Source organism: Anopheles stephensi, chromosome X (assembly GCF_013141755.1).
Source record: "Anopheles stephensi strain Indian chromosome X, UCI_ANSTEP_V1.0, whole genome shotgun sequence".
Classification (NCBI taxonomy): domain Eukaryota; kingdom Metazoa; phylum Arthropoda; class Insecta; order Diptera; family Culicidae; genus Anopheles; species Anopheles stephensi.
This window is the reverse complement of record NC_050201.1, coordinates 13,990,207-14,002,372: the sequence shown is the minus strand read 5'-3', so window position 1 is coordinate 14,002,372 and position 12,166 is coordinate 13,990,207. Positions and strand designations below refer to the sequence as shown.

Genomic DNA, 12,166 nt, shown 5'->3' with positions numbered 1-12,166 from the left:
TCCATAACATTTACAGCATTTTCTCCTTCTTTCAGGCCTACCAAACCACTGTTTCGGACGTAGATTGATGGATCCTGCTCAACAAAACGCAGGCAGCTAGTTTAGCGCCAACGATTCTTCACAAATGCAGGCGACTATTAGCCCCAGTGTTTAAGGCGGCCTGTATGCAGCAGTATAGATACCATGTGAATCTAGCTGGTACAACTGTGACGAACCACTATCAACCGTCTGCAGTACTGGTGGTAAGCACGGACCCTTGCCCCCTTGCCCCCTTGTCTAGCTATTCAACATTGCTTCCGGGAATATTGCCATGCTACTTGTGAGCTGTCGTCAGTCAAAAGCTTCGTCATCGTTTGCGTACATTGTATGCGAGTCTCACACCTACGACACACAGCTGTTAGGATTTAAATTGAGGCTGAATGCGTTGAATACCGGGCCGTTGTAATGACCGGCAATAAAGACCGTTCTCTCGAAGCAGTGTATCAGTTTGAAATTGTTAATCTCACGGAGTTCTGCCAAGGACTGGCCCTAGCCCGTGTTTACGTGCAGGATGTGGTGGAACATGGGAAGGAATCACCTACCGGAGAACCGTTACAACCGGTGATGCTGCGTGCGAAGAAATGTGGGCCTAAAAGAAGAAAAAGAAGAAGAAACTAATTATCTGTTTGACATTTACCGGAACATTTTTTTCCGGATATTAATGTCGTTCCCTTAACTTACGAAAATTTCACTAATAAGCACCGTGAAAGCTTGGAATCAACATCCCCCACCGGACGGATTGTTTTCCCACAAGCATTTGACAACAATGTGCATGTAACACAACCAGTGGAGTCCGTGTTGAAATGTTTGAAACGTTTCGCAAAGGAAAAGGATTTATCCCTGGAAGAAAAAAGAAAACAAAATGGCGACATAAGAGAAGAACTCATGGCGGCAAGGCGTAATCTGTTTGCGCCGAAATATTTTTTGCCTGGTCGCGCAGTTACATTGTAACGGAACCGGTTTAAAGGTATGTCAACGCGAGCTGTCAAATGGAACCGTTTGCCGTGCGGTTGTTTGAAGTGTTCATTTCGAAAGATCGTAGTAGGCATGGAAATTGTATGCCGTACACGGTGAGCCCCGCCGAATCGAAACTATATTACGTAATGGAGCCTTTCGAGAAGCTGAACACACGGACCTCAACGCCAATAAAAAACATAGAAAATCCGATCCAAATGGAACGCACGGCCGTCCTGGAGGACATTTCAATGGGGGAGGATACACCCGACGAGCTGCAGGCAACGGTCGTCGTGCCCGTTATGCCCGAGGAAGCGGACGAAAACATGGAGGCTACTGGTAAGTGGAACGTGAAGTGATGAAGGATGCAATAATGTCGTTCGGTTGTTTCGTTTCTTTCGTTTACGGCGCGCCCCGCTAGAGGACAACTCCACGCTGAAAATGGACGACGCCCTGGCAGAAGATACGGCGGAGTACGATTCACTTGATGACGAGCTGTCTTGGATGCTCGATCAAACATGGATTTCCAGGCGTCCTGCTCGTTCGGATAGCACTCTGGGCATGCTATCGAGATCGATGTTAAGCTCTAGTGATGAGGACACCCCGGCCGAAAAATGGCCGCCATATACACCCAGGCAAAAGCGTCGGGTATCGTTTGATGATAGACCGGTAACTTTCGGTGACAGAGGGGTAAAACGCCCTCACCCCCCGGGCCCATCGTCGGATTCGTCCGATGATGACGATAGTTCCTTCTGGGCGTGCTTCCGTCGCAGACAGAAGTCGCCGAAATCTCCCGAGCCGGGGCCATCGGGGCTGCAGAAACGGCGCCCACCAACACCCGCAAAGGATGCCGAGTAATGACGGGGCTCCAAGTTAATTCCTAAATTCCGAACGAACTATCAGTTCTTAATTGTTTACGTTTCGTTAATTAATAAAAATACATAAATCATCGTTTATAGATGTTGATCTGCAGCATATGTGTTGCATCCTGATTAGAACGTAGCCTAACCGTGCGCTCTATGCCGTCTGGGAACTGACAGCATCCGATGTGTAGTGGATATGGCTGTCCCGCTCTAGCGACGATCGGGGATGCGCTTTAAAAGCGTAGAAGTTCGTGAGTAAGGATCATGCGGATCCTGGAAGACTCTCTGCTCATCACGGTTCCGGGACAGACGTGGCTCGCGCGCGGTCTCGTATTATACGTTTGTTTTTAATGTTCGTTTTATTGTGTTTTATGTGAAATAAAAATAAGTACCAGTGCACAAACACAATAGTGGCGACGAGAATTAGTGGAAACGATCGACGTCAAGCAGAGAAACGCCGCAGAATGTTCAGCCCAGAAGAGACGCCTATCACCGAGGAGCAGCGTCGTCTCTCACAAAATGGAATTAATGCCGGGTTCAACAACCTCCAGCTAGCGCAGCACGTGTCATCGGATCCAACGCGGCTGCAACAAACGCTGCAACTTTTGCAACAGCAACTGGTTCAACAGCAGCAGCAAATGGCACAGCAACAGCAGTTACAGCTCGTGCAACAGCAACAACAGCAAATGCAGCCACACACCCCGGACCAGCAACCTGTGTCAAAGTCGAGCAACCCGGAGGTGATATTGGAAACCCTAGCGGGGAATATTAGTGGGTTCCGGTACGATCCAGAGGCGGGAATAACTTTTGCATCATGGTACACACGGTATGTAGACCTGTTCAGAGAAGATGCTTCCCGCTTGGATGACGCCGCCAAGGTTCGACTCCTTGGACGCAAACTTGGAACCGCCGAACACGCCCGTTTTAGTAACTTCATATTGCCGCGTGCACCCAGAGATTTCACCTTTAACGAAATGGTGGACAAGTTAACCGTCCTTTTCGGCAAAATGGAGTCGGTGTTAAGCAAGCGCTTCAAGTGTTTTAATACAACGAAAATGCGCACCGAGGACCTGCTAGCATTTACCTGTCGAGTGAACAAAGCGTGCGTCGATGCGGAATTTTCTTCAATGACGGAGGAAGATTTTAAATGCCTCATCCTTGTGTGTGGGTTGAAGGTCGAAAGCGTACAGGACATTAGGATGAAATTGTTAGCCGCCATCGAAGACAGGAAGAACGCCACCTTGGAGCAGCTAGCAGCGGATTGCCAGCGATTAATGCGCGTGAAAGCGGATAGTGCAATGATCGCTACGGATGCTAGTGAGAGAGTGCATGCGGTGCAAGCTAAAGGCAGCCGTCACCTTTACCGGAACAACACCGAGCGTCACCCCAAATCAGGCCCGCGAAGCGAAACTTCCAAACCCCGTACCCCGTGTTGGCTTTGTGGTGCCCTTCATTGGACCCGCGAATGCACTTACAGAGCCAACAAGTGTCGTGATTGTGGACGTACGGGTCATCGAGAAGGGTTTTGCAGCTCTGCCCACCGACGCAGAGCACGGCCGCGGTTCGATCATCGTCGTGCCGTATCATCTCGAGTAGTACGAGTCAACGTGTGCAGCGTGCAGCAGAACCGCAAGTACGTCCACTTACTGATCGGAGAAAAACCAGCTCGACTACAACTCGACACCGGATCGGACATTTCGGTCATCAGCTATCGTCTATGGAAGCAACTGGGTAAGCCTCACCTTAACCCTCCGGAGGTTAAGGCAGCTGCAAAAGCAGCTTCTGGAGATGTATTCGGCCTTGAAGGTGAGTTCGAAGCCAACGTGGAAATAAATAACGTAATCAAGCGAGCAACAATCCGTGTGTCAAAAGCCGATCTGTCGTTGCTCGGGGCTGACCTTATTCATCTTTTCGGTTTGGCTACGATCCCGATGGATATTTTTTGCAATCACATCAGAACAGCAGAACCACGATCATGGGAGGAAAAATTTCCAACAGTTTTCACGGAACAGGCCTGTGCACCAAAGCGCAAATTCATCTACAGCTGCGACAGGATAGCCAACCAGTATTTCGTCCGAAACGTCCGGTCGCATACGCGATGGAAGATGCCGTAAACAAGGAGCTAGATCGGCTTGCAAATCTGGGGATCATCACACCTTGCGACTTGTCGGATTGGGCTGCACCAGTCGTTGTGGTTCGGAAAGCAAACGGTAAACTACGATTATGCGGAGACTATTCGACTGGATTGAATGCAGCGCTACACCCTCATGAGTATCCGCTTCCGTTACCACAGGACATTTTTTCAAAGCTAGCCCGATGCATTATCTTTACACAAATTGATCTATCCGACGCATTTTTGCAGGTGGAAATAGAAGAGAAGAGCCGACCCCTGCTTACCATCAACACGCACTGAGGCCTGTATCATTATAACAGGCTCCCTCCAGGCATCAAAGTGGCGCCTGGTGCTTTCCAACAAAAAATGGACAAAATGCTTGCCGGTGTAAATGGAGTATCCGCATATATGGATGATGTAATCGTCGGAGGAAGAACGCAGGAAGAGCACGATTCCGCCCTTGAAGAAACCCTGAAGCGCATAATGGATTACGGGTTTACCATTCGGAAAGAAAAGTGCGCATTCAACAAGCCGGAAATCCGTTACCTTGGGCACATCATGGACAGCCGAGGCCGGCGACCCGACCCAGCCAAGATCGACGCCATAAAACAGCTACCTCCTCCGAAAGACGTCACAGGTGTTCGGTCATTCATCGGTGCGATAAATTTTTATGCCAAATTTATCCCAAACATGCGCAACTTACGCTATCCTTTGGATAGGTTGCTACTAGACGGAAGCTCGTTTCAGTGGACAGCAGAATGCCAGAAGGTGTTCGACCAATTCAAAGCGCTTTTATCATCGGAACTCTTACTAACTCACTACGACCCGAAGCGTGACATAGTTGTTTCCGCCGATGCATCTTCGGTTGGATTAGGGGCAACTCTATCTCACAAGTACCCAGACGGATCCTTAAAAGTGGTACAGCATTCATTCAGAGCGCTCAGCAAAGCGGAAGCTGGTTATAGCCAAATCGATCGAGAGGGACTGGCTATAATTTTCGCTGTAACCAAATTTCATCGCATGATATTCGGTCGTCATTTCACGCTTCAGACCGACCACCGACCACTAGTACGCATATTTGGCAGCAAAAAGGGGATTCCAACGTACACGGCAAACAGGCTCCAAAGGTTTGCACTTACGCTTCAGCTGTACGACATGGACATCGAGTACATTCCAACAGGCTCATTTGGAAACGCCGATGTGTTATCCCGGCTAATACAACACCACACGAAACCTGAAGCCGAATACCATGTGCGTGTTCGTTGCCGAAAGACGGGACATAAGGAAGGATTTTGCGATACAGCATCACGTGTTTATCGAGGTAGGTCACTAAAGCGTGTGCGTACGGTTTTAGTGAATGCGATCAATTCCGTGAACCGTGGTTTTGTTAGTGTCAGTTTAGCAGGACATGCTGTGAGAATGATGGTAGACACAGGTGCCGAAATAACCATAATCTCTGAGAGAAACTGGCAGCGCATCGGTAGACCAATGCTTCGACAAGCATCGATTAAAGCGAAATCGGCGACCGGCAATTGTTTAGAATTATTGGGCGAGTTCCAATGTATGCTCACGATTGGGCAGCGATCAGAAGAAGGTACAGTGCGCGTTACGAAAGAAGACCTCATGTTATTAGGGAAAGACGTAATGGAATTGTTTGGTTTGTGGGATGTACCACTAACATGCGTGTGCAATAAGGGGACCGACGTCACAACGAATTCCCAGGAGGTAACGAAACTCGAAGAGTATAAGGATTTGTTTTCCCACGGGTTGAGACACTGTACCAAAATGAAGGTTAGACTAGAACTTAAAGATGATGCGATTCCGGTATTTAGACCAAAACGTCCAGTGAGCTATGCGATGCTCCCAGCAGTGGATGAGGAACTAAATAGGCTCGAAAAAGAAGGAATTATATCTCGCGTGAATTATTCAGCATGGGCAGCGCCTATCGTAGTAGTGCGCAAGGCAAACGGTTCGTTAAGGATTTGTTGGGATTACTCCACTGGGCTGAATAATGCGTTACGACCGTACGAGTACCCTTTACCGCTCCCTCAAGATATATTCGCTAGCCTAGCTAACTCGACTATATTCAGTCAGATAGATCTGACCGATGCGTTTCTGCAAATTGAAGTAGATGAGGAATGTCGAGAACTGCTAACCGTAAATACGCACAGAGGCTTGTATTCTTACAATCGGCTTCCACCTGGAGTTAAGGTTGCGCCAGGCGCCTTTCAGCAAGGAATGGAAACAATGTTAGTAGGACTTAAAGATGTGGCTGTCTACTTAGACGACATTGTCATAGGTGGAGCAGATACGGTTGCGCATAACAAGAATATTAGAGCTGTACTTGATAAGCTAAAGGAATACGGGTTTAGGATACGCCCTGAGAAGTGCAATTTTATGCAACAGCAGATTAGGTACCTAGGGCACATTTTGGATCGTAATGGGTTAAGACCTGATCCGGCCAAAATAGAGGCGATCACGAAAATGCCATCACCAAAACAGCCTTCAGAATTGCGATCATTTCTTGGTGCCGTTAATTATTATGGGAAATTTGTCCCACAGATGCGCAACCTACGATACCCTTTAGATGAGCTTTTGAAACGAGATAAGGGTTGGCATTGGAGCACAGAATGTCAGGAAGCATTTGAGATGTTTAAGCGAATGTTAAGCTCCGATCTTTTGCTTACATACTATGATCCGCAAAAAGATATAATAGTGGCCGCGGATGCGTCTTCAGTAGGAGTAGGGGCTACGATAAGCCACAAAATGCCGGATGGAACTGTGAAAGTAGTGCAGCATGCAGCGCGAGCGCTGACAAAAGCAGAAGAAGGTTACAGCCAACCAGATCGAGAGGGCCTAGCTATTATATTTGCTGTCACGAAGTTCCATCGTATGATTTTCGGGCGGAAATTTACACTACAGACCGATCACGCTCCGTTATTACGGATTTTTGGTTCACGCAATGGTATTCCAGTGTATACGGCGAATAGGCTACAGCGTTGGGCCTTGACATTGTTGATGTACGATTTTAAGATCGAATATGTGCCGACAGATAAATTCGGAAACGCAGACGTTCTATCACGTTTAATAGATAGACATGAAAAGCCAGAACCGGAATTTGTTGTAGCAAGTATTAATGCGGATAAAGAAGTGCAATGTCTAGTTAGATGTATCACGGAAGTAATGCCACTTACGTTTGAAGATATTGTGCGTGGAACCAGTAACGACGTTAAATTGGAACAAGTAGCGAACTACGTTCAAAACGGATGGCCGACTAGGAAACTGGTGGATACTGAACTCAGAAGTTTTCAAGTTAGGAGCGAATCTCTATCCACCTTTAACGGATGCATACTATTTGGCGATCGATTAGTGATTCCAAGAGATCAAAGATTAAAGTGTTTAGCTCAGCTTCATAAAGGCCACCCGGGCATTGAGAGAATGAAGGCCCTTGCGAGAAGTTACGTTTATTGGCCCGGGTTGGATCGCGACATAGAAGAAAAAGTAAAGCGTTGTAGTAATTGTGCAAGTGCGGCTAAGTCAATGGCTCATAGCATACCAATCCCATGGCCAGCAGCTAAAGGTCCCTGGCAGCGCGTGCATGTCGATTTTGCCGGACCAATAGGAGGAATGCATTATCTGTTAGTTGTTGATTCTTATTCTAAGTGGCCGGAGATTGTAGCGACTCCAACAATCACGTCTAGTGCGACTATTCAAATTTTACGAGGGATATTTGTTCGATTTGGAATGCCGAATACCTTAGTGAGTGATAATGGGGCACAGTTCACGAGTGCAGAATTTAGTACATTCTGCACAGTTAATGGTATAGAACATCTGCGCACCGCACCCTTCCATCCCCAATCAAACGGACAGGCCGAAAGATTTGTAGATACCTTTAAAAGGGCTTTAAAGAAATTGGAAGGGGAAGAAAATACGATACAAGAAGCTTTAGATGTTTTTCTAATAACGTACCGAAGTACACCACACAAACTTCTAGAGAACGATCAATCGCCAGCTGAGGTTATGTTAGGCCGTCGTATGCGGACTTGTATGGAATTATTACGGCATCCAGCTGAGCCAGTTATAAATGAAACGAATTGTGCAATACTATCAAAAGTGTACAATATGAATGATCAGGTCTATGTAAAAAGGTATTTTAGAAACAAGTGGAAATGGGTGCGCGGCATAGTTCAAGGGAAGTTAGGAAGAGTAATGTATGAAGTGCTTACTGAAGATAACAAGCTACAAAGATCGCACGTAAACCAACTTCGTAGACGATATGATAATACTCAGCCGGTTTTGAACAAACCCCGTATGTTAGACGTGCTGTTAGACACTTGGGGTATAGACGCGTGTAAGCCAGCATCATCATCAGTATCGCCCTGTATACCGCATCATCAAACAGCATCGCCGTTATCATCATCGTCATCGTCATCTATATCGCCGTCGTCATCGTTTCCGTCAGTACTTCCGTCATCACCATTGTATTCGTCATCGTTGGCACCAGCAGAGGGAAGTACCTCAATGTCTCCGGGATTTGCAACCGCCGATAGCGGACCAACAACACCGGTGGAACATCTACGCCGATCTACGAGGGTTCGAAGACCGCCGCAGTGAATGGAGCCTTACCGCCGGAATTAGGAGGGAGATGTTGTGGAGATACGGTTCTGTCGAAACCGTGCTTAGTACACAGCCTTGTGTACTAGGCTTCACAACCCGACGAGTGACAAATGTCACTCGGTGCGGTGTGTGTGTATGCGGAGTTTTATCTCTCTCTTCTATCGCCAGCGGTCGCCGAAGCAGGATGCGTGAAATATACGTTAAGTAATTGTATTCAAAGTATTGATATTGTACGTGTGTTATTACCGTTACAACAGTTGTTGCACACAAAAGTGGTGTGAAAACTAATGTTCATTATTATAAAGCAAAAGTTTATTAATTTTCAGCGTTGGTTAGAAAAATAATAACAAAACAATGTGAAACATCAGAAGAACAGCCATGTGGAGAATTCAAACATGGACGTATATACACGAATTCAAAATTGATGCGATCACGAGGTAAAATCCGTTCAGGTAATGAAAATATTTAGTGATTTCTTGTGAATCAGCCTGCTCAATTGGATCTTGTGTGTGGTAGGGTATGATGGTACGGTTCGACTCCTGGAGATGGTAAGCGTCCAGAAAATTTACAGCATTTTCTCCTTCTTTCAGGCCTACCAAACCACTATTTCGGACGTAGATTGATGGATCCTGCTCAACAAAACGCAGGCAGCTAGTTTAGCGCCAACGATTCTCCACAAATGCAGGCGACTATTAGCCCCAGTGTTTAAGGCGGCCTGTATGCAGCAGTATAGATACCTAGTGAATCTAGCTGGTACAACTGTGAGGAACCACTATAAACCGTCTGCAGTACTGGTGGTAAGCACGGACCCTTGCCCCCTTGCCCCCTTGTCTAGCTATTCAACATCGCTTCCGGGAAAATTGCCATGCTACTTGTGAGCTGTCGACAGTCAAAAGCTTCGTCATCGTTTGCGTACATTGTATGAGAGTCTCACACCTAAGACCCAAAGCTGTTAGGATTTAAATTGAGGCTGAATGCGTTGAATACCTGGCCGTTGTAATGACCAGCAATAGGGACCGTTCTCTGGAAGCAGTGTATCAGTTTGAAAGTGTTAATCTCTCGGATCTTCTGCCAAGGACTTGCCCTAGCCCGTGTTTACGTGCAGGTTGTGGTGGAACATGGGAAGGAATCACCTACCGGAGAACCGTTACAACCGGTGATGCTGCGTGCGAAGAAATGTGGGCCTAAAAGAAGAAAAAGAAGAAGAAACTAATTATCTGTTTGACATTTAACGGAACATTTTTTTTCCGGATATTCATTTCCTTCCCTTAATTACGAAAAATTCACTAATAAGCACCTTGAAAGCTTGGAATCAACACCCCCCACCGGACGGATTGTTTTCCCACAAGCATTTGACAACAATGTGCATGTAACACAACCAGTGGAGTCCGTGTTGAAATGTTTGAAACGTTTCGCAAAGGAAAAGGATTTATCCCTGGAAGAAAACAGAAAACAAAATGGCGACATAAAAGAAGAACTCATGGCGGCAAGGCGTAATCTGTTTGCGCCGGAATATTTTTTGCCTGGTCGCGCAGTTACATTGTAACGGAACCGGTTTGAAGGTATGTCAACGCGAGCTGTCAAATGGAACCGTTTGCCGTGCGGTTGTTTGAAGTGTTCATTTCGAAAGATCGTAGTAGGCATGGAAATTGTATGCCGTACACGGTGAGCCCCGCCGAATCGAAACTATATTACGTAATGGAGCCTTTCGAGAAGCTGAACGCACGGACCTCAACGCCGATAAAAAACATAGAAAATCCGGTCCAAATGGAACGCACGGCCGTCCTGGAGGACATTTCAATGGGGGAGGATACACCCGACGAGCTGCAGGCAACGGTCGTCGTGCCCGTGGTGCCCGAGGAAGCGGACGAAAAAATGGAGGCTACTGGTAAGTGGAACGTGAAGTGATGAAGGATGCAATAATGTCGTTCGGTTCTTTCGTTCCTTTCGTTTACGGCGCGCCCCGCTAGAGGACAACTCCACGCTGAAAATGGACGACGCTCCGGCAGACGATACGGCGGAGTACGATTCACTTGATGACGAGCTGTGTTGGATGCTCGATCAAACATGGATTTCCAGGCGCCCTGCTCGTTCGGATAGCACTCTGGGCATGCTATCGAAATCGATGTTAAGCTCTAGTGATGAGGACACCCCGGCCGAAAAATGGCCGCCATATACACCCAGGCAAAAGCGTCGGGTATCGTTTGATGATAGACCGGTAATTTTCGGTGACAGAGGGGTAAAACGCCCTCACCCCCCGGGCCCATCGTCGGAATCGTCCGATGATGACGATAGTTCTTTCTGGGAGTGCCTTCGTCGCAGACACAAGCCGCTGAAATCTCCCGAGCCGGGGCCATCGGGGCTGCAGAAACGGCGCCCACCAACACCTGCAACCGCCCGTCGGGTATCGTTCGATGATAGACCGGTAATTTTCGGTGACAGAGGGGTAAAACGCCCTCACCCCCCGGGCCCATCGTCGGATTCGTCCGATGATGACGATAGTTCTTTCTGGGCGTGCTTCCGTCGCAGACAGAAGCCGCCGAAATCTCCCGAGCCGGGGCCATCGGGGCTGCAGAAACGGCGCCCACCAACACCTGCAACCGCCCGTCGGGTATCGTTCGATGATAGACCGGTAATTTTCGGTGACAGAGGGGTAAAACACCCTCACCCCCCGGGACCATCGTCGGATTCGTCCGATGATGACGATAGTTCCTTCTGGGCGTGCTTCCGTCGCAGACAGAAGTCGCCGAAATCTCCCGAGCCGGGGCCATCGGGGCTGCAGAAACGGCGCCCACCAACACCCAAAGACGCAAAGGATGCCGAGCAATGACGGGGCTCCAAGTTAATTCCTAAATTCCGAACGAACTATCAGTTCTTAATTGTTTACGTTTCGTTAATTAATAAAAATACATAAATCATTGTTTGTAGATGTTGATGAACATTGATGCGTGTTGTTGCGTGTTCTTCTTGGGCACATTACTACAAGCTGACGCTTTCTGCTTGGTTTGATTTGGAGCTGTTCAGCAAAGGGTAGTGTTAGTGTTAGGTCGCGCATAGTAATCGATCCAACCTGGATCGATTATCAAGGCTCTCACGAGATGAAGGAACTCATCTGAGGATTGGGAGAGGGTACGGCGATCTTCAAGAGATGCAAGGCCAAGCAGCCGACATCTGTCCTCGTAACAGGGCAGGACAGAGGATCGATCACCAGTGGTTTTCCGAAGGGCAATCCTAGTGCAGGACCTCTGCACCCGCCCCAAACGATCAAGGTGGATCCTTGAAAACGGGGACCAAATCACCGAGCACAGATCTGACCACTGAACAGAACAAAGTCTTCAAACAGCAGGAATCGTTTGGGGCGAGAGTTCTCCTAGACTAAGTGACTATGGAATCAATGTGGTAAGACCCGTGTTAACTTTAAAGGTAGTAACATACACCTTTTGATATTCCCTTGAAAAAGAGAATATCGATCGCTTCCGTACAAGCCGTAAAGCACAAGTCTGTTTCGTATGGAGTAAAGATTACAAGTTGTTTTATTCTCAAAAATCTTTATTCTCTGTCTTATATACTAACATTCTGT

At 47.5% G+C, this 12,166-nt stretch overlaps 2 protein-coding genes across 4 annotated transcripts; both read left to right on the top strand.

The window, feature by feature from the left end:
- Positions 1-860: 860 nt before the first annotated feature.
- LOC118509336 lies at positions 861-11,708 on the top strand. 3 transcript variants are annotated; one of them, XM_036049831.1, is made up of 2 exons: positions 861-1,332; positions 10,557-11,708. In XM_036049831.1, exons 1-2 carry the CDS (start codon positions 1,029-1,031, stop codon positions 11,414-11,416), a joined length of 1,164 nt encoding a protein of 387 aa, XP_035905724.1. In that variant the 5' UTR covers positions 861-1,028; the 3' UTR covers positions 11,417-11,708. The 3 variants fall into 3 exon arrangements, with proteins under 3 accessions (XP_035905724.1, XP_035905734.1, XP_035905714.1); XM_036049841.1 differs by lacking the exon at positions 10,557-11,708 and adding an exon at positions 1,415-2,596; XM_036049821.1 differs by lacking the exon at positions 861-1,332 and adding an exon at positions 10,113-10,474.
- Positions 4,354-8,808, top strand: LOC118509327 (uncharacterized protein K02A2.6-like). The gene has a single exon (XM_036049792.1). It carries the CDS (start codon positions 4,378-4,380, stop codon positions 8,581-8,583), a length of 4,206 nt encoding a protein of 1,401 aa, XP_035905685.1. The 5' UTR covers positions 4,354-4,377; the 3' UTR covers positions 8,584-8,808.
- Positions 11,709-12,166: the final 458 nt, after the last annotated feature.